Source organism: Eulemur rufifrons, chromosome 24 (assembly GCF_041146395.1).
Source record: "Eulemur rufifrons isolate Redbay chromosome 24, OSU_ERuf_1, whole genome shotgun sequence".
Classification (NCBI taxonomy): Eukaryota; Metazoa; Chordata; class Mammalia; order Primates; family Lemuridae; genus Eulemur; species Eulemur rufifrons.
Window position 1 is genome coordinate 35,956,515 of NC_091006.1, and position 23,611 is coordinate 35,980,125.

At 38.7% G+C, this 23,611-nt stretch overlaps 1 protein-coding gene across 1 annotated transcript in view; it reads left to right on the top strand.

The window, feature by feature from the left end:
• Positions 1–23,023, top strand: part of KCTD8 (potassium channel tetramerization domain containing 8) — a 161,192-nt gene extending 138,169 nt beyond the window's left edge. The window contains exon 2 of the mRNA XM_069458211.1: positions 22,563–23,023. Coding sequence (XP_069314312.1) covers positions 22,563–23,023 — 461 coding nt within the window. The remainder of the gene's footprint in view (positions 1–22,562) is intronic.
• The last annotated feature ends 588 nt before the right edge of the window (positions 23,024–23,611 follow it).

Consider the following 23,611-nt stretch of genomic DNA (forward strand, 5'->3'; position numbering starts at 1 on the left):
GCACTGCCCACATAAAGACCAATGTGTAAAGAAGTTCTGAGGGCACCAGAGAGAGGACTCAGTAGAAAACTAAGTGATGAAATCCCCAGATCATGTATTAGTTTCCCAGGGCTGCTGTAACAGAGTACACCACAGTATGGCTTCGAACAACAGAAATGTATTGTCTTTTATTTCCGATGGCTTGGAAGTCCAAAGTCAAGCTGTCAGCTGAGCCATTTTCTCTCTAAAACTGGTAGGGGAAGTACCGTTTTTTGCCTCTTCCAGCTTGCACTAGACCCAGAGTTCCTTGGCTTGTGGCAGCAAAGCTCGAATCTCTGCTCCATCTTTCCATGGCACTCTCCCTCTGTGTCTTCAGATCATCTTCCCGCCATCCGTGTCTATCTCGGTGTTTAAATCTCTCTTTTTTATGACTCCAGTCATATTGGATTAAGACCCACCCTAATGACTTCATTTTAATTTTATTACTTCTGTTAATACTCTATTTCCAAATAAGATCATATTCTTGGGTACTGGGGCTTAGGACTTCAACATAACCTTATTTAGGGAGACAAAATTCAACAAGTAACAGAGAATTGTATAGTCATACACATTCTAAGATTGTCATGTATTTGTAGCAGGGACTATCTATGAATCTCACCTTCCCTTCAAGGATATTATCTCTCAGAAAATGTTCACTAAATCCATGCCCTGCAACATCCAAATATCCATCTTGGTAGTGTATGGGCAGGAAAAATTCTGGATCCCTTGATCATAAAAATTATTTCCTGCACGGCAAATTCAGAATGAAATGCAATGCAAGGGTTTTTCGCTCATCACCACAGTAGATAGAAAGGGTATTGTAAGTAATCTAAGCTTAATAAATGATATCTTCAGAAAATAAAATAAAATAAATCAAGTTAAAAAAAACAATATGTTAAATACCTGATAGACCATGATAGAACCTAATATTAGATTTTTTTTTTTTTTTGAAGTGTTGCAAAGATTGAACGGAGGACAGAGCTTACCTGATTGGGAAGGTGGTATGAAGATGTGCCATGTAAGATGGTTTGATAGAGACCACTGACTTCCCACCAGAGGTTCATACTCCCTGCTAATAACATAGAGCTACAGTTAGGGAGTAGATGCTTCGCCAGGGACCAGGTTTCTCCAACCCCCTTGAAATTGTGTAGGGCCAGATGACTAGTTCTGACCAGTGAAAAGCAGACAGAAGCAATGTGTGTGACTTCTCTGGCTGAGGGGATTGAGATGCTATCTCCCTTCCCCACCACCTCTTCCCCATCTGCTGGCTGGGCATGGATGCTGAAGTTGACCTTGGAGCACGTGTGTTGAAAATGGTCCTCTTGCATGACTCTGTGAAGCAGAGTACCACCCTCACCACCGCACCTCACGCCACTGACCAAGAATACTTGCATTGAATGATTGTATGGACAAGAAATACATCTGTATTCTGTTAAGTCACTGAAATTTTAGAATTTATCTGTTTTAGAAGCTAATATTATCCCAACAAATGCAGATGGGTAGCATTGGAACTGAAAGATAGGGGCAGAATGAGGAGCTTTCTGGTATAGACTGGCCTAAGGAAGAAAGGCACAGAGGTGAGAAATTACGAAAAAGGAAGAGGGTCAATTTGCTAGAGCACCTCTACTAAGCTATAACTGGAGATACTCCTAAACAATTAGGTCTTGATCATATAATGGAGGCTTTTGAATACCAAAATGGATATTCATATTTAATTCATAAGGCAGTAGAGAGCTGTTAAAAAATTATGACCATGGGTGTTATATATTCAAAGGCACTCATAGAATGATTTTTTTTATACTTAAGTGTACCATGACTCATTGACGAAAGGAATAAAGGATTATAGCAGCTTTTCAGTTATTAATCTAGTGGTGATGTGTAGGAAGGATTGGATGGAGGAGAGGAAGTGAGAAACTCACATTAAAGGATGTTGCTGTATTTCAGTTTGAATCAGGGATCTACAAACTTTTCTCACAGGGGCCAATAATAAATATTTCAGGCTTACAGATTGTAGTCTGTTTTGCAGCGACTCCACTCTGCCTTTGTAGTGTGCAAGTAGTCACAGACCACGGGGAAATGAATGGGCATGGCTGTGTTCCCACAGAACTGTGTTTGTAAAAGCAAGTGGCCGGCCCACGGGCTTGAATTTGCCCACCCTGATCTGGATGTAAAGGCAGCAAGACTTTAACCATAGGGACAAAGAGGAAAGGAATGTGATACATATTTGCAAAGCAATCAAATAAAACTTGCCACACTAGTGTAGCTCTTTCCACGTGGACTTTAAAAGCCAATATACCTCTTTCTCTGCCCCTAGACTAGGAGGTCTTTGAAGTAAACTCTCTGCACCTTTTTATTGAGAACACGGTAAGTACTCCGTTAAATATTTAATTAATTGGATAGATTTTGACTTGACTATGGAGAGTGAGAAAGAGTTAACAAAGGTTCGAATTGTTTCAGAGTGTCTCTTAAGCTTGAGTGAATGGGAAATGGTCATGCCGTTATTAGAAATGTGTATGATTTTGAACAACTCATTTAACCCTTCGCCACCTGGATGTCCCAGTGGCATCTCAGAATGAGCAGGTTTAAAATGCCACCTTCGATTTCCCTTCTTCCTGCGCCACAGAATGTGATCTTCCAGTGTTCTCTGTCTTCGTCATTTTCTTTGCCATCTGTGCAGTTACTAGAAACAGAAATCCTATGAGCCGCCCTTGTCCCCTTCCTTAGGGGAATAAATACAATTTGGGGGAGGGAGGACTCTAAGTCTTTAGACACTGCCGTAGGACCTTTGAATTGCATTTTTAAAAATCCATCTATTTCTCCCTACCATGATTTTTCATCTGTATTACTGCAAAACACTCCTGCTTCCAATATTGCCCTCCTTGCATTCTCTACATAATTGAACCCGTTACTTTTCTGGTTAAACTGTTCAATGATTTCCTGCTGGATTTGTAATAAATCCATAGTCCATGTCATAACCTACAAGGACATCCATGATTAGTCTTTTACCCACATCTCTCGTCCAGTGTCAAGGCCACTGTTCACCTTATCCAATATTAGTCACTCACCGTTGCTGTTATTTCCTAAAAATCCTCACGCGCCTTTTTGCTTCCTGGTATTTTTGCCTCCCCTTCTTTCTGTCTTGCTCTTCCCTACTCTCTTTGCATGGTAAGCAGGTGTAATGCCTTTGTGCTTGATCCAATAAGGTAAAATTCCCCCAGGTTCCCTCTGTGTATAGTTTCAGGTTAGCCTTGCATGCAGGAAATACTTTGCATGAGATTATAAAGGTGGAAGTGAAGTGGCAGCCACGGTTTTTCTTAACTCTCTGAGTGACGGACGGTACAGGGCACCAGGCACTCAGGGTACGTACCCCAGGTGTCTCACTGATACGGCGGCTTGAGTTCTGTGGTATGGCGGCATCCCAATCCACAGCTCTTCCAGCTTTGGCCGGATCTCCTTCTTCACCTTCTCTGAGTCCTTGGCCTATGTGTGCAGCTCTAGAGAAGGGACAAGCTACTTCTGCAGGACACCTACAGGATCAAGGTTGGAATTCTTGAATGACAGACATGCTTCTATCACATCCTTCCTCCCCTGGTCAAATGTTGGTGAACTCTTCAAATCTTGATGAACTTTAGGATTTACCCTTTAGATCAAATAAATTTGTGTTTTCACCTCGTCTGAAGATTTATCAGTGCCTATGCTATGAATACTGCATTCTAGTTTTTAGACAACATTAGGTGTAATGTTGTCTAACTTACTCCCCTTGTTGTAGACAAAGCAAGTGAATCTTTCATCTTCACTCTGATTATCTGTCTACGAGGGACTATCTCTATATTCTCATCCCCAAAGAAACCCTTAACTATCCCTTTTTTTGCTATAGGCTCCTACATGGTAGTCAACTCTTTTAAGCACCACCCTGCCTCCCCTCTGAAGTTCCTTTAGCCCTTCCTGCCTCACTATCCAGATCCCCATCGTTACCACTACGATGGAATGGGCATGATTTTTCTAGATCTTGTCATGGATACTATTTATTGAATTCATAAGGGCACTCAGTCTTTTAGTATAAGTTTCCCTAAGAGGGCAAATTATTTAGACCTATCACTTGGGTAGCTTTCCCTCTTTCTCCACCAGCACTTCCTATGTAGACATTCCCCTACCTAGTGTAGTGCTAGACGTCAGCTCCAATATCTCAGGCCTTACTGGAAATATTTGAACCCACAAGAAAACCCATTGTTCAGCTTGGAGAATCAGGTACAACAGACAAGACTTTATACTCTGTATCTCTAACTTTTTTTTATTATTATTATTATTTTTTAATCTTTTGTCACGACGGGGTCTCGCTACACTGCCCAGACTGGTATGAACTCCAGGACTCCAGCGTGTGTTCCTAACACTTGTGTGAGTGGCCTGCACTGACCCAGGAGAATCAGAGGATGAGGCTCAAGAAAGCCTTTGACTCAGCAGCCCTAACCAAACATAGATATTTCATTATGGCTCTCCACATTTCTTTTCTTACCTTTTGAGACTTCCATGTGGCGTGCTAATGTTTCTTTGTTTCTCCCACAAGTATTTCTCATCTAGCCAATGAAATTTTCCTACAAACCAATTTAACAATTTCCATATTCTGCCAGTTCCACCTTTAATTTTGAGTAAGAATCAATCCCTGTGGCCTGTCATTCCAGTAGACTACTTTTCTCCCAGGAGTCTGAGAGAGTCTTTAGAAAATGATGCTTTGGGGGATTAGACCTGGTATCTCAGTATGTGTGAAGGGAATATGCCAGCTGGAGTTTCTCCTAATTCTCACTGTAGTCCTCCAGAAGGCTATCACATATAATGGGCTCTCAACAAATGAAAGTCCTGGTGAGAACTGTTCACTTCACTCTGCATATGAGGATTGCTCTCGCCTCCAGCTTGTCTTGTCTTGAATCCTTTCTCATTTGAACAGTTCTAAAGGTTAGGGTGAAAAAGAAATTGTTAATTGCTACCTGGTATGATGAAGAGAGACCTAGGTGCATTTCTGCACACCTTGATGGGCTGAAATAAACAGGAACGTTTATGTCTTCATGAGTGGGAAGATAATTTGATCTTCAGGCTAAGAAAGATGAATCTCCATTGACAAAAGATAAATATTAATAACTTCCAATGTTTGTTGGATCCCTTGTGTATATTGCTAATTTTCTGTCTCTCTCAAACACACGGATGCACCACAAATACACAATTTTAAAACAAACAAAACAAAGCAGCCGGAACACAATGAAGCTGTTTCTGCATGAAGCCAGTGATGACTTTAATATATACTGTTAAGCCCTGTCCATGAGCCTTTTGTTTTTTCTTCAGATGTTCTCAGACCTCGTCTTGTGACACACAGGTTTTGTTTTACAATAGAGGAAAACATTTTTTTAGCTTGTTTCACCCTAAAGTGAAAAATCACAATTGTAGAGTGTGTACGGTTTCCATCTTTCCACCACCCTTCAACACCACACCTGTACCTCCGATCCATTTGGAAGTATTGGGATGTCTCCAATAACTGCGGGAACAGTGCCTGTTACTTTAATGGGATAGGGGTATTGGATCAGCTATACCTTCGACTTTATGGAGCTAGTGCTTTCTACTTTATTGGGTTAGAAAATAGGATCTTAGTTGACCTTGTGACTGTGACTATTGTTGACCTTTTAATCCTAGCAAAGCCTGGTAATAACATCACAATGAGATTTAATATATCGACTTTCTGTGTGAAGTGATAAAAGGTGAAAAGCCAACATTCAAACATATCTACTCATATCCATGAATTAACTGGAAAATAGAAATTGTAAAATTGTAAGATATATATACTGATTATAACATAGTGAAGTCTACATTGTCCTAAACTCTAGTTTAGGGTTGTCACTCAGAACAATTTAATAGCAAGAGACAGTTTTCACAAATAGTAATTTTCTGTTCTTCACTATTTTCCTTCGTTCAGAGTCTCTTTCTATAAAAGCTGAAAGAGCCCTTTGGCTTCAGCGAGTGTTAGCAGTTGCTTCTCTCTGCACCTCACCATGTTGTCAGCCTTTGGTGAGTTTAAAGCTTCTGGTAAGACATAACGCTGCACAGAGGACCTGTTTCTGGTCTTATGATCTCAGAAAGACCTATGGGTTTGGGCAGACGTCCTGCTCTCTCACACGTGTGAGTTCTTTCCTTTCAGGAGTGGTGAATACGGGTCTACTGGTTTCCAGAGGCCCCTTTTGTATTGTACAATTTTTGGATTCATTAAATCTCTGTATAAGGTTAATGAGCTGTTACAAATTGGGAAGATACCAGTTCTCAAAACAGACCTTGGCTAAAATTCATGATCAATTCCATGCAGCCTTTTCTGCTAAGTCTCTGAAGAATTCTGAATTGAGGATTTAACTTATTGACCTCCTAATTAAATATCATAATTAGAATGTAGAAACGTGAAATTTAAATGCCCTTAACTTTCCATTAAAACTGACAAAAGTTTCCCTATAAAAAATTATAAACAATTTAAAAGAGAATGTTGTTAGCATTTAAATACATCAAGAATTCGATCTTTATATAAATTTTATTTAAAACTGAATTACCACCATCTATATTTTTTAAATTAAAAAAGTATTTAAAAAGCAAAGCATATTTCTCTCTGGGTCGTGGTGTTTTGTTATTTTCTTTAATAAATAGTTTGCTATAGATTTAGTTTTATACTGGTAAAATACTGAGCTGTCTATAATTGTTCTTATTATTATATGTACAGAAAGAGAGAATACACTTTCAGGGAAAGAATTGTGATGAAAAGCTAAGAGATAATGATGTGTTTAACTGTTAAAATATTTATACAATGGCCAGAAAAAAATATATGTTGGGCATTCAAATAAGAAGGTCTCAAATTGAGTTCAGAGATGTTAATTTGCCTTCTGGTCTCTCTATTAGAGCCCTGCTTTTTATCTACCATTTCTTCCTCTCTAGGACTCACAGCAGCTCTCAGCTCAAGGAGTCATTTCGTCCGAACTCCATAGTCTCCATGGTTCTCCACAGTGTAGCTCTTTTATAGCCAGCTAACTTTACATTTTTACTGCCTCAATCTGTCCAGACACCTTAGTGTGCCTCTATCCATATATTTATTTTTGTTTTTTGCTTTTCATTCACAAGCTTACATTTTTATTTTATTTTTCCCACTGAGTTGTCCGTGTCAGTTCAAGTCCCACCATTCCTCAAAATAGTAACACACAGTGAACTGAGTAATTAGAGGCAAAATAGAAATCTACGTAAGGAACCCATAGCCATGTCTGGCAAATAGATGAAGCTCGGTGAATACTGGTGTGTCTGTATCTACATCTACCTTTGTCTATATCTATGGAGAGAGGAATAAAGAGAACAAATTATGTATATGGCAAAAGAAGAAGAAAGGAGACCTTCTGAAGTCCATAAAATAAAATGTTGACTAGTTCAAAGGGTGAAATCAAAGATATGAAAACTATATTTGAACCTGATATTCCCTAGGGGTATCTTGCCTTTGAACAGAAATTCCGAATCTCATATTCTCTTATTAAATGCTCCAGCCCGTCACATGGGTTCTCTGTTCCTCCTTGCAAGAGAAGCCATTCTAAAGCAAGCCCTGCTGTGTGTGCATAATGAAAACCCTTCAGAAAGCCCCGTTTTAACAGATCATTAAATATTATTGCTTGTGAGGGGGTAAAAATCCAAGATTCCAGATCAATGCATTTTTATGCTTTTTGGTTTAATTTTTCTATTAGGATACTTAAACAGAAAAGTGCATGCCACTTCTAAAATAACAAGCCCTCAAATAAAATCCATATGCAAGGAAATTGAATGTTTCTTAATAAACATACAAGCAGAATCCTCCCTATATTGCCTAGAGATGTAGATGGTAGGTGAAAGATGTACCTTAAACCAGCCTGTTGAAGGGACATCTGGTCTGTCTGGACGCCAGGCCAGTTATCAAGTGAGATCCAACAAGCACTGCAGAAATAGACATATCCTTCCTCGTCTTTTCCGAACTCCTAATAAGATGATGCAGCTTTACTTAGCAGTTGCAGTATTTACAGGTAGCGGAGAATCCAGCTGAGTTTTATGGGGACAAATGGATCAAAGGGAAGGGCAGTGTAGGGGCGAGAAGTGGAGAGGCACAGGACTTCAGTTAACTGCAGCCCCAATTATTCCACTCCTGGACAAGATCATTGTCTTTTAGGATGAAAAATTTGCATATATCATACTTTTCGGAGCATACTAAACTTCATTTGGTGTTATTTTGCAGTTTTTGATCTAATTTGTATTCTGTCTCGTGGCCTGATACGATGATCCTAATTAGGGAATGCTTCATGTCATGGAAGTGGTGCTGAGAGGCAGAGGTGAAGATGAAAAGGCTGTTCATTAAGATGCATTCTGGTGGTGCTGCGGTTCCCTGAGGGTCCCTGTGGCTGTGCCCCCAGGGAATTACTTCCCCTGCTAGCTGGTCCTTCCCAGTGCCGGGATACACAGGGGCAAACACGAGAGGTGACACCAGTTGGTATTGACTCAGTAAAACTGTTGTAAAAATAATTACTAGTGGTGCCTTTGGTCAAACACTGGATGCAGTTATATTACAGTGATGGTAATGATGAGAAACTCTGTTTCAACAGAGGAAAGAAACGAATGCTAGAGAGAGAATTGCTGGAGAAATTGAGAACATTTTTTTTTCTAAGAAAGCTAATTGGAACCTCTTCTTAAAGACTGTGTTCATTCACCTTTTATGTCCGAAGAGGAAAACTGATGGACACAGGACTTCTTAGCCTGCCTCAATCCCCTGGGATTTCTTCAGTAGTTCTCTCTTGAGCTCCAGAAGTTCCGAAGTCACCAAATAGGTGAAGAATAATACAGTAATCACATCCTGGTTCTTGTGTCTCCGCTTCTGGTCCCTGCTTACTCTGCGTGTGTTTACACCGCCAGCGACGCAGCAGCAAGCCGATCCCCACGTTCCCAGCACCTAATGCAGCTCCTCAGGCAGAGCAGTTTCATCTTCCAGCATTGTCCTAGGCTTCCCGTAGAGAAAACAGGGTGGGGTTTTTTTCTGTCACAAAGAAGTTTTTGTTATATTATGTTCAGTCCTTGTGTCGCGGTTGACACAGGTGTCAGATGCTGGCAGGATTTTCCCACTTCTTCTGCACAATTAAGGAGATAGATGTTTGTTTAAATGCATTAACTTTCCATGTTGGCACACACATTTGCTGAAAAACCAATTTTGTATTCCAGAGATACAGGAGAGAGGAGAAAGATGCATGAGGACTTTGCAACCATTCATTCTTTGGTTTATTTAATCCATACATGTTATCAAATACCTATAATGTACCGGATTTATGGGATACAGCAGGGGCTAGAGCTTATATTCTAATGGGGGGGGGAATAAAGAAGAAACATAAAAAGTACATTCTAAAATTAGGAGAGGAATCGGCAAAAGGTATAGGTGCAGTGTGATTTAAAATAGGGTGGTCAGGATAGATGTCACAGAGAAAATGACGTTGACCAAACAAGTGATGTAAACATTCATCTCATGCTTACCACTCGCCTTGCATTGGAAGATTTATTTATTTACTTTAAAATATTTGTTGAGTACTTGCTGGGCACAAGGCACAATGCCTTGTGAAAGACACATTGTAATCTCTGTTTTATATACTGTTAATCCAGTGTGTGGATAGTTCAAGTAACTTGCTCATCGTCACCCAGCTAGGCAGCCTCTCTACAAGTGCCAGGGCCAAGGCCTCTGACACCTCCAAGTATTAGGTTTGTTATCTGATAGTTGGGCACAAATACAGTATCTCACAGTTTGTCCTGGATTGCAGCTTTCTTGAAAGGACCTGACAAAGGGTAAAAGTTCATTTTGAATGGTTCTTATTGTTATTTTTGTTTTCTAACTTGTAAAATCATAATGCAAGCCTGCTGTGTGAAAAACGTTTCACCTGCCCAGCATATCTCGTATAATACTTACTACAACCCTTCACAGATGAGAACACTCTGGAGGGAGATGTCTAAATAACCTCCCTAAGGTCATCTCCAGCCAAGAGGTGGCCAAGCCCAAGCCTGGACCCAGGCCTATCTGTCTTCAAGGGCTGGGCTTGTAGCAACTATTCCACACACTATCCCTCCTAAATTGGGAGCTTCCAGTCTAACTTGGGATGAACAGAGACTCGTCAAAGTTTCCATGAGATCATCTGGGAGAGGTCTCTGGCTCCCAAAGTGCGCAAGGAGAGCAGTCAGCAGGGCTGACCAAGGACCACCTGGCTGCAGTAGGGGGGTCACTGGACAGACAGCTCTCCTGTCCATTTGTCAACCCATGCAAGGCCCTGGACAGAGACAGCAAAAACCCGAGCATTTAGTGTGCGGCAGCTGATCGTGATGGCCAGCAACTGTGAACACTGGGTACACAAACTGTGGGACTGTGGCTGGAGGCTGTTTCGAGTCGAGTGGATAGATACCACCTCTTTTCTGTAGGAAACCTGGGCCCTCAGAAAGTAGATGGACCCACAGTATTGTTTCCTGTGTATATTTGTATCAGGGTTATTCATGCTTACAGAATTGTTTGAAAAACTCTCTTATTTTCTGTTCTTTGGATAGGTTTGTGTAACATAGATCTTATCATTTATCACATACTTGTCTTTATAAAGCCATGAGTATATGCTTCCTTTTTAGTACTAAATATTGAAATTATTTCCCATTTATTTATATGCAATTTCTTCATGTTTTCTGTTTCTTAGTGGCCACAGTTTGTAATTTATATATTTTAGATAATTTGAAATTTATTGATGTAAATTTACTAATAGTATATTTTCTCATTTAAACACTCTATGTCTTACTTATTCCCATTTTCTCATTCTTAATAATGTCTTCTCCCTTTTCTCTTTACTGAACATACCACAAAAATTGTTCATCTTTACAGCCACAAGCTTTTCATTTCTGCCTCCAAGTTTTTAATAAGTAATCATAAATGTGTCTTGTAATTAAATACAGTTTTCCAAAAGTATTTTCAGTGCAAATTCTTCCTTGACATGACCATTTTGATTGATCTACACAGAAGGTGTTACCGGTATATCTTTTTACCTGGTAATGGTTTCATTAGTAACATTTCACCATCTTTTACTTTTAATCTGTAAGGCTTTAATGTCAGAAAAGAAGATGGATGTTACCGGCGCTATTGAAATACTAGGTTTAGACTAAAGTGCACTGTGAAGTGACATGACAAGTTCAAGGCTTCTCAGCACTGACAGAATCAACTCATTATTTAATTAGGCTCTGAAAGCCCTTAGCAGAAATTTCTGGCCTTATGTCAGAACCTTTCCTGATCAAGAGGTACACATCCCTGAAAGGTTCAGTCTTAAAGGTGCCTTATTGTGCAAATACAATTCTGATATTTTGAAAATTGTAGTACCTGACAAGTCATGAATCCTGATAGTTCTCTTGTCCTCTCTGTTCCTTCTCTGTTATGTTCCTTCTACATCTTCTCATCTGTTTCCTTAATTTCATTTTGTAAAATTTACAGTGGAATTTGCATTTTAAATATATAAATTTCCTTTTAATCATAGTTGTTTCTTATGATAAGCCCATCTATTTAATGTAAAATAACCTTTATTATCAGTCTGAATTCAACAAAATATGCATTTCAGAGGATATTGCAACCTAACCATTTGGCTTTGAAATGGAAAAAACTTAACTTTGATAAATAGGGATTGTTTGGGTAAAGGGGCTCAGTTCAGTAATGGTCACAATGAACTGAGTTAGAAAACACAAGTCTGTTAATACATTTTCACAGCCTCTTAAATGCGTTTTTGTTAAAATAGCTAGATGTGGTATAAAGTAATGTTGCATCACCAATAGTCTAAGGAAATGCTAATACTCAGGTCCAGTTAAGCACTTTTGCCCCAAAATAATTTTTTAAAATATGCATTTTAGTTTAATCCTATCAAAGCTTGAAATGAATGAGTAGTTATATCTCTAGTTTAGAATGTCAAGAAAGCTGGTTTTAACACCGTTTTCAGGATTTTTCAGGTAGCGCATCTCAGAGCTTAACTCAGCGTAAGCTCTAAAGCCAGACACACCTGCGTCAGAACATGGCTCTGCCGGTTCCAGGTGTGACCTGTGCAGTTTCATAACCTCTCTAAGCCTCGATTTCCTCATGTGTGAAATAGGCATAAGAGGCCTCTGCTTCGTGAGGTTATTGTGAGCTGTCAATGAGATGCCGCCTCTAGTGCACAGAACACGGTGCCTAGTCCACAGTAATCACTCAATAAATGCTAAGTGTTATTACAACCTTTAGCTCACTTGGTAAATTATGAACTTAGTACAGTTGTCCTGATTCCTTTACTAAGTTTGTTTCTCTTAGCTCATTATCTCCTTTAACTAGTGCCTATACAGGAAAAATAACACATAGTGACATATTGCTACAGGATGGTGTGTGTGTGTGTGTGTGTGTGTGTGTGTGTGTTTACCTTGCACCCCTCTCCACTTCTTGACATAGATCTTTTCCCCCCAGGACACAGGAATGAATAAGAAGCTCAATCTAGGCCAATAGTAGTAAAATAATGGTTCCAATAATGCCCACCCTGGCCCGAAAGGATGGGGATGCATGACCCTTTTAGTAGAGTAACAGTAAATACCTGGGATTCTTTATATGGTGCACGTTGCTATCATAGTGATCTGCTCATAAATACACACTGATTGTGGTTTTCTAACTCCAAACGTTCCCAACTTCTCTGGTCAATAACTTGAAATGCACATTTAAAAAGTTAAGTTTATGCATTCAACATTAAGTATCAGAGTTCTCCAGTGACAAATACAACCAACACAACACATCAGTCAACTTGTTTCAGAAAGAGTGGTTTTCATTATATTTCAATGTTAATTACATCTAATAAAACGCCTAAACAGTTTTATAAGCGGAATTTTTCTCATAAGATTTACATTTTATTTAGTGTAAAATACCTGTCTAACAGGCGCTCTAGCCAGAGGGATGGCTGATTCGAACAGCCAAACACTGTTAGGACTACCTTTCGGTTCTCTCTCTCTGTTACTGTGCTGGAGTCAGGGAACTTAGTCACCTGAGAGTTTTTTTGGCCAGAGACGTGAAGGCCTTTGCTTTCTTTACTCTCATAAACAGTGTAAAGTTCTCCAGATTATTTGCCTCCCAATCCTCATCTTTGCTGTAGATTGGGGGGCTGACTTGATAGGGTATATGCGTTTTATGGTTGTCCCAGTATAGGTTATAGACATATTACTATAGCTTGAAGCTTGGGGTCTGTCACGTAAGGTAGATTGGTGTCCCAAGTATATTCTCAGACACACATACACAGACAGCAAGGAAGCTACTCCATGTATACAAGTATAATTATAAAGAGAAATCCACTTACCATTCACATAGGTGAAGAATTAAAGACAGGAATAGATGTGGCATTTATGATATTTTTAATTTTTCCAATTTGGCTTGAATAGAGGGTGGAAGTAAGAGAAAATGAGTTTTAGAGTTCAAGTTGGAACCAGGCCATGGAAAGTCTTGTCTGTGGAGCCAAGAGCTTTGGATATGTTTCTGAAAGCCGTAGATGTTTTCTGAGAACAGGTACTGATTTAGTGCTATGTATCTGGGATCGTTGTCTTAGTATGGGTGTCAGAGGTAGAAATTAGAGGTGAAAGGGTCCCTAGAAGGTCATTGCAATAGATTCAGTAAGAGTTAAAAAGCATCATAACTGTGAGAGTGAAGACTGAAGATGAGGAAAATAATTGAGGTATTATCAAAGTACGTACACTCAACAGGATTAGGTAACTGTTCACAGAGGGAGGGAAGTGGTAGAGGAATTGGAAACAAAATAGTGAAGATGACTCCGGAATTTCAAACCTGGGTGATTACAAAGATTGTGTGGTACTTTTATAAAAAAGAAAAAATAAATAAAAAACCCAGGAGGAAGAACTGGTTTAGAGGGAAAAGAATACTGGGGTTATTTTTTGACACATGATTTTTGAAGTTTAGGAGATATCCAAAGGGCAGTAAAGACATACGACTGGAACTTCAAGACATTACCAGGTGCCTGAGATGAGTGTGGAGTCAGCTATAGAGAAGAGACAACTCAGCTATTATACATACGTGTATTTGTGTTTGTGTGTATGTGTTGGAGTGGGTAGGTGGGTGGCTGTATCCGTGTGATTGTAGAAAAAGAGAACATGGTGTGTTGTGGGAACAGAGAAGAGGTAAAGAGACTATACATCTCATTATTTAGATACAAGGGTTGATCTATATGATTGAGGAGAATTTAGACTAGATACGATCATTGTTTTTCAAAATTTTAAGGACTGTTAGTTGAAAGAGGGGAATAGATTCATTCTATATTGCTCCAGAAGGTAGAAATGGGACCAATGGATGGCATTATTGTAGGAGACAGATTATGGCTGATTATAGGAATCTTCAAACATTAGGGAACCCTCCAAGTAGGAAGATTTGCAATACAACGTTATGGGCTTATCTTTGCTAGAGGAGCTTAAGCAGGAACAGGATGACAGCTTGACAGAGCCTGCCAGAAATTATATTTTCATAGAGAAACTAAGATCCTGTAATTCATATTCAGTATCATCCATTTATTATGGATTATATTATGCTCACTTACATAAGATGAGAAACGCAACATCTACCAGTGGCCAGGCATTAAACTAAATGCACTTGTCTTAGTTTCCAATGGCTACGGTAACAAATTATATAAACCTGATGACTTAAAAAAAGACAGAAATTTATTCTCTCACAGTTCCAGAGGCCTGATGTCTGAAATCAGTTTCGTTGAACTGAAATTAAGGTGTCAGTGGGGCCACTCTATCTTCTGAGGTTCCAGGGGAAAATCTGTTCCTTGGTTCTGGTGGCCGCCGACATTCCTTGATTTGTTGCCACAACCCTCCGATCTCTGAATCTGTGGTGACATCGCCTCCTTTCCCACTGCGTGTGTCAGATCTCTCTCTGCCTCCTGCTTGTAAGGATACTTGTGATTAAATTTAGGATGCAACCGGACGATCCAGTATAGTTTCCCCATCTCAAAATCCTTAATCACAACTGCAAAGACTTTTGTAATATAAGGTGAAATTCACAGGTTCCAGGGACTTGCACCTGCTGTCTTCTCCGAGGCCAGTTTTTGGCCACTGCAAAGGACTTGCTCACATATATTTTGACTTAAAGCCACGCTACGAGAGAGGCGCCATATTTCTATTCCATCTTAGGCAAAACAGGAAAATGAGTCTTAAAGGCTCATTTGGCAACCAGCTAGTAGGTGTCAAAACTTCCTTGCAAGCACAGTTTTGCTGCTTTTCAAAGGCTAGGCATTTTTTTTATTGCACCACAAAATGAAATTAAGCTTTGCTATGCACATACAGGATTCCATTTTCCATTCATTTCAGTGATTCTGCACCAAGCTGTCTCCATCACAAGCACACTTTTATAAATCTCAAAGTGAAAAGAGACAGCACTCACATTAAATGGTATAGCAGCTATGAGAAGTTGCATCTCACTGAACATTGTTGGAAATATTTGAAAACATTTATTGGCAGGCAGGCACTTAAGATCCGAAGAGATCCAACAAATAAAAATCCCCTCAACTATGGCTTTTGCTGGCTCCTGCTCCCATTAGCCTGGTTTTTTGTTTGTTTGTTTCGTTTTTCGTTTTCTTTCTTTCTTTTTTTTGGCTGTTGTCACTGAGAGTTTTTTCTCAGGCTCAAGGCAGCTGTTCAGTATTGTATAACAGGTAACAATAATTTGCAACCAGCATGGTTTTATGTTCACATAAATTTGTTATACACAGCACATCATAAGTGCACCTCCAACCTATATTTACAGAGCACCTTTTCTTTTCCCCCTTTCCAGAGCCATCAGACGTGTTGTAGAGACAACATCTCATTAATCCTTGCCAAGTACCTTGTAGGTGTTACGATCCACATTTTATAGATGTGGAACAAGCAAGCATGGGCTTGTGTTCACAAATTTGAAAACCATATAAATCTTCCCTCTCACCTAGCATATGCTTGTGAAAAAGGAGGTCATTAGAAGGTGGCTACCTAGGATGTGAAAAATAACTCAGATAATGTCGATATCAAGGAATGATACATTCAGACGTGCAAACCTAGGGATGAGTAAGGAGTTGTTTATCAGCCTTAATCCCAGCATCAAAAAGGAGTCTCGGCATCTTTATGGAGTTTTTGTGTTTGTTTTAAGCTCCAGGAGTGTGAGTGTGGCATAGAATCCCAGCTCCCGTGGGAGACATGTGGAAATCAGTTTTACGTGAAGAGCTCCTGCAAGGTTTCTGTAATAATGTTGCATGTTATAGGGCTTCTGAAAGGACGAGTGAACCCCAATACCTTTTCTACTAGATATATTTAGGTGCAGGTACAATCATGTAAATGATGTAGAATTCTTCTGCAGAGCAAAAAATCATTTTTCCTTATGTATGGTTCTCAATACTTATTATCTCTCTTTAATAAGCTAAAAGGGATAACCTAGGGACTTTCCCAAATGAATGATATTTTCATTAGCTAGAGGGACTGTGAGGTCCTTCTTACTACTGACTGCTGAATCTTTTTCCATTCCTTCATTTCTTTCTTTGTTTTTGTTATGCTCCTTAAGCTTCATTTATTTGGGTTTATCTCTTTTTGTTAAAACAAAACAAAACAAAAAGGAACTTCTTTGGGAATAAAATAATCCCCTACATGTCTAGACATTGTTTTGTAGATAATACTAATTTCACTTAATTCAGGTCAGTAAAGGGTTACCAAATGTTTACAGGCTTAGCCATGTGGTGGTGCTTCAGGAAATACAAAGATAAAAAAGAAAGAATCTCTGTCCCATAAATGACTATAGGAGAGAGAGAGAGAGAAAAGAGTGTGTGTATTTTGTGGGGCAGAACATGGGAATGAAAGTTAAAATTAGTATAGAAATAACTGTTATTTAAGATCAAATAGGCTCAGTATTTGAGACAGATTCAGACAAACTGCTATGGGCCATTAAGAGAGCAAGAAATCGTGAGAAATCATATCCAAATGTGAGAATGGAATATTTTATGCTGAAAACAACATTTGAAACAGGCTTGAAGGACAGTTAAAAAGGGTACAGAGTGTGGAGCAAGGAAGGAATACAGTCCAGGGGGAAGGAAGCACCAATAAACTGAGGCGTTTACCAGAAACCAGCGTATTATGGTCACTGTATAGGGAGCACTGCGGGGTGAGCTGAGATAATCATTTCGGTCACACCGAGGACAATCTTGAAGGCTAAGATACCGTATTCAAATGTTATTTTATGTGCAGAGGAACTATTTAGAAGGTTTTTGTGCAGGGAGATACTTGATGGAATTAGACTTTAGGAATATTTATTTCACAATCATGTGGAGGATTGTTTGCAGTGGGGCTGAAGTGGAGTCAGAGAACTGGTTGGGAAATAATGAGAAACCTGTCAATGGGAACAGAAATGAAGGGGTAGATTCAAGAGCTGTTGTGATGGTAGAATTGATAAGACTTGACAAGGACTTGAAAATAAAATACGAATCCGTCAGGTAGCCAAAGGTGACCCTGACCATCATCTAAAAAAATAGCTGAGTCATAGCGAGATGCAGATTTGTAGAAGGAGAGGAAGGCAGGAAGATTGCTCTTGGAAGCCTCTTCCAGTATATGTTCCCCTAGACAAATGTATTTTCCCTCACATTTTTTTCTAATGCTACATTACATTTGCTTATTCACTTTAATAGCACCGTTTATTCAGCGATAAAACAAATCAGCCCTATGAACTGAGTGATACAAGGAAACACAAGACATCATCTTTTGCCCTCGTGGAAATAATACATTTTTGAGGGATTCACGACACCAAAAAGTATGACCTTGGGGCCAGTTTTTGTGTGGGGGAGAGACTGGAGCATTCTTACTACTCTGTGGCCATCTCAGTGACTATTTAGTCACACTTAAGGTGGGAATGCTGAGTACCAAATGAATGACCTAGTTAATAGTAGATGCTGGAGAAATTTAGAGGTGTGACGATCATTTTACTAATTTGGTTAAGCAAGTACTCCGATCAAGGAATCATTACAGAATAGAAAAACAGAGTTTCTGCCTTTAAGGGATTTACAAGTAAGGGCTGAGAGAGACACGATAAATAAGTAAGTACAATAAAAAGTTAACAAGCACAGAGAGAATCAAAAGAGTGAGCTGGTGATGACATATCATGATGAAAAAAGGAGTACCACAAGGCTTCCCTTTTCAAGTCATACTTCTTTCTTTTCTTTTCTTTTTTATAGTCTTTCAGTCGTTTAAAAGGGGTAAAGTCATGCTCATAGAGATTATAGACAACATAAAGGAATGAGTTTAGTTTTTCTCAAAATAAATTAATTTTTATTTACCGAAATAGTCTTTTACTCTAAGATGAACACATGCCCTTTGTGACCTCTACGTTTTAGTTTAGTACGGCATTTTACTGACGAGTTAAAAATGACTCCCATTCCTTAGCTCACTCCAGTCGCAAGTCACCCTCTTTTTATTTCATTCCTACTCCCTTCTCCTGGCCCTGTTCACACTTTCCTTACAGCTGCACTTGCCACTCCAAGCCTGAACTACTTGGTATCAGGGATGTGGTCGTGTGGGTGTGTGTGCACATGTGCGTGTCTCTCCCTCTGTAACTAACCTTATGCCCTGTTCACTGGTGCACGAGTATTTGTCAAATCAAAATGGAGGGTTTTTTCCCCTTTTGATGCAACTGCTTGATACTTAGAAGCATGTGGTGCTGATATTTAAGATAGATTGGTTCGTTCTGTTCAAGTACCACATAACCATTCACACACCATTGAGTTTAGTACGATTAGAGGATAATTTCCCTTCGAGGAATTGTGCCTGTTGCAGACACATTTTACATACCCGGTCATTTTTATCATCACTAGGCAGGTAAAGATATTAAAATAAAATGTTTTTTCAAATGTGCAGCTATACACATAGACTTCATTTGGAAACGCTTGTATATTCAAAGAAAAATACAGAGGTACTCTTATGCCCACCCCTAAAACTACCCAGAAATCACATGGCTTTTTAAAGACAAAAGTATTAACATCTAGTTTCTGAACTGCACTATCTACGCAAATGACTGGAAAAGCTCTTTTCCTCCATTCTAGTTCAATGTGATAAAACCCAATGGGATTAATCAAAAACCCTGTTTTGCTAAGTTTTACAAGTTTGGGCCCATTGTAATACCTTCCATTTGTTTTATTTTACTTAATGTAATGTTTTCACTGCTGCTTTTAATTCACACATTTTTTGATAACCTGTAATAGGGCTTTTGTGTTTTATTTTCCTAAATAAATTTCTGTTGGGACATGAAAATTTAACACTTGATAGCCTCTCAAATCTAAATCTATGTAACATTAGATAAGTCTAGACTATAAACTAATAATAATTTATGTTACATAGAACTTTACAGCTTACAAATTGCTTTCATATAAATGGTCTCATTTGATTCTTACCATAGTCCCATGGATAGTTATTACTATTCTAATGTCCTTTTTAAAAATAGATACAAATTTGAGAACTAAGGAAACTAAGAGACTTGCCTACAATTCATAAGTACATAGATAATATGTGCAGAACCAGAATTAGAATAGAAGCATTTGGATTTCTTAATCAGTACGCTCAATATTCAAGCGAACAAACATGCCACACCATGGCCAAATAGAACATGTATATTTATGCTGAATAATAATTAACATTTTTTTGCATTTATATATGCCAGACTCATTCACAATACTTAACATGTTCATTTAATCTTTGCCACAACTCTTCCAAGTTTAAACATGAGAAAACTAAGGCTCAATGAAAGTAAGTAACTTACCCAAGAAAACAAATCTAGTAAATTGTTAAAATGGGATGTGAACCCAGTCAGTCTTCACTTTGCTGCCTTAAGCACCATTCTCCCTGCTGGTGTTTGAACAATGAGAATCGATTAAATTAAACAAGCACAAATTGATGATGTCTTCTGGGACTACACTTCCTATCAGTGAACTCACATAAAGGTATCCTTGACCCCTGAAATTCTGTGAATTAATACCTTAGTGGGAATCAAACTTGTTTCCCCATTCTAAGAGGTAATTTCTATTCATGGCAACCTTGTAGTGTTTAATATTTAATGAGAATTTTACAGCTTAGAAATATCTTTCTATTCATTATATCACTTAGAATTACAGACCTGTATAACATAAAAAACTTAGGGGCCAACCCCAAAATATTAATCAGTAAAAACCAACTATTAGAGAGGTTCATGACCAGCACAAAGTACTTGCTCAGTTGGACTGGCTGAAGCAGGCTCAAACTCAGATCTCCCAAGGTTATTCCCACTGTGATTAATAAAAAAAAGTCAGCATATTAAATGAGTATCATGTATGTGTGTATGTGCGTGTGTGTGTGTGTGTGTGTGTGTGTACATGCATGTATGCACTTACATTTTCTTTTTTATACCAAGTCTGATGAGTGCTCTAACTCACAGGGCAAAGTGCTTTCAGGAAGATCAGTCAGATGTACCTTGTGTATTTGATTCTGTTACTAGTGGAGGAGACAGAGAAGTTTCTAATAGTCATGCTGTTGCCATGTACTCGAGACTTGGTGATACTTAAATCATCATTCATGTGGTGCTCAAGGCATTTCGAGTGGCTTTGGACCGTCGAATGGAATAATGTAAAATTAAAGTTTTAAATTATCCCTGAAAGCCTACAATTATCAGGCATCTTCAAGAATACTAGGCAATTAGAGTAAATCATTATTTCCTCTGAATTATTTTATTTTTCTCAATTTTGTCATAAAAACAGATAAATCAATTTAAATTGTAACTTAGCCGCAATTTGAATGCACTAGATTATCAATAATAATTTAAAGTATGCTAAGTCAAGTAACAAAAAATGCTGGCATAAATCAAAAGGAGACTATTAGTCATGCCTAATAATTTATACAAAGAACTATAATATTATTCTAAACATTCAAAAGTGTGGACAGAATAAACTAAGTGTTCTCCGTTAAGTCATAATATAAACCTCTGGATCTATTTGGTCTGGTTTGGAGTCCATCTTCCCTAAGGATAGCTTATTAAATAGGAATCATGAAATACAAAACTGTATATATTTGTTAATTCTCATTAATATGTATAACCACTGTAAATTTTTTTTGTTTGTTTTTTAAAGCAGCTCTTAAAAATCATAGTAAATTCAGATTCTTACCCCCTTTTCTTCATAGTTCTTAAAGTCTACAAAGAGAGATATTCTAAGTTGTACTATGCATTTTAAACAATTATTATAAAATACAATAAAATAGACTGTATTTCTGGCCACGCTCTGATCCATCTTATTTGTTATTGGGGGTGAAAGGAGAGGAAAGGGATATAGGTGGCAAAAAAAGTGGCAAAGAAAGTGGAGAAAGAATTGGAAAAAATTTTTAAAACTAGTATAAGAAATTCTGTTAGGAACCCTTGGTATGGAATGCATCTTAGCTCATCTTTCCAAAATATTATAGGGGTCCTTGCCCACACGTATTCAGTTGTTTTCTCTGCATCATTTTGTGGGCAATTGTGTAAAAATACTGATGCCTTCCCCCAAATTCTGTTTTATACAGTGTGTTCATAAAAGTTGACTCTATGGAAAAAAATAAGATTTGGGTAACTTAGATCTCTGAATGGTTGGGCTGCACTTAATCAAGGTTTCCTTATGGTTCTGGAGTGTGGTAGTGTTCAATAAATGTTCAGTAGGAGTCCTAAGCCTGCAGTGGAGTCGAAGAGAATAAAATATTCTCCCTCTTGGAAATAAACTGTGTATTTGAAATAATTATCTTGGCAAACTATCACTTTCTGAGAAGTGTCTTCCTAGGTAATTTACCTCAAATTGTAAGCCTTGTATTTTAAGAGAATACTATATTTCACGTATATTTTCACACCATGATATTAGGCCCATATATATCTTATAGCACTTTCATAATTCTTTCCAAGAAAGTAGACAGGAAACAAGATTAAGAGACTAAGGATAAGATTGAAGCCAGCCTCCCATGTAGAAGCATAAATGATGCCACTGCAGCTCTGGGCCAGGAAAACACTGCTACTTTGTAAAAAAGAGCGATGGCCCTTTCTAGCTTGTACAGTGGCAAAATACATACACAAAGGACACCTGGTACAGTGGCCAGAACATAAATGAGCCAAGTGTCTAGTGAAACAGATAGAGGACTAGCAAGCAAAACGTTTCCGTATCTCTTTTTCGGATTTCAGGAGCTAGTAACTAAAATAACAAAAATCTTTTTTTTCAGTGTAAAGCTATTGATGATCTATTATGGCAAAAATGCTCCTTAAGCAAACCTCTTTCAACGTATGCTAAAGGCTGCCGTGGGTATCGTATTTCCTGCCTCACACGTGGACCAGTGCAACAAGGAGCATTTCTCTTAAGATAAATGTTCTTAGTTTAAAATAGAAAACTTAGAATTTATTTAATTTGAACTTCCCACGTCTCATTCAACTCTTCTACTCCTTTTCTTCCCTTCTTTTTTAGGACCTCCTCAGAAAACAGTGTCCCCCAAACAAGAACACGAAGATAGGAAACACGATAAAGTCACCGATAAGGGAAGTGAAAGTGGGACTTCCTGTAATGAGCTGTCCACTTCCAGCTGCGACAGCCACTCGGAGGCCAGCACCCCCCAGGACAACCCGCCCAGTGCCCAGCAGGCGACCGCCCACCAGCCTAACACCTTAACTTTGGATCGCCCCTCCAGAAAGGCCCCCGCGCCCTGGATGCCCCCGCCGGACAAACGCAGAAACAGCGAACTCTTTCAGACGCTCATCAGCAAGTCCCGGGAAACGAATCTCTCCAAGAAGAAAGTCTGTGAGAAGCTAAGCGTGGAAGAAGAGATGAAAAAGTGCATTCAGGATTTTAAGAAGATCCACATTCCGGATTATTTCCCAGAGCGCAAACGCCAGTGGCAGTCCGAACTGCTGCAGAAGTATGGGTTATAGTGACGGTGACGTGCCTGCAGTGTGTTGATGGCATCAGTGTTTGCTGCAGTGTCACCGCCTGACCAATGTCCCCACAGTGGTCTGTGTGATTCTTGCTGCTCTTCCTTTCTGTGGACAGTGGATGTGGGACAGTCTTTCTTTCATTCTTTTGTTGTTATTTTTAGAAACATGATGTAAACAAGGGGGAAAAGTGAAATCAATAAGTGTTAAATTAAAATGGTATATTTGATTCAAACCATTTTGCAAGAATGAAAGTAAAATGTGCATGATCAAGAAGCGTAGAATCTTGATTTTTGAACTGTGGTCAACCGGACATGTTTGTCATTTTGCAACGCGCCAAAAACGAGCCATCGTATCTCATCAGCTAAAATGACAGTGCGGACGAAGGAACATCAAGTAAAATTTTAGATGATGGTTTTAGGATCCAAATCCAAAACTGTCTAAATGTTAATGCAATAAAACAAGTATTATTTCTGCATGAGCACAATGTTACAAATAACTCACAAGAAATAGGGAAGATCTGTTTGTTGCTTGGAAAGAAAAAAAATACAAAAAATAAAAGAAACAAAAAAAAAAAGTTTTAGGCAA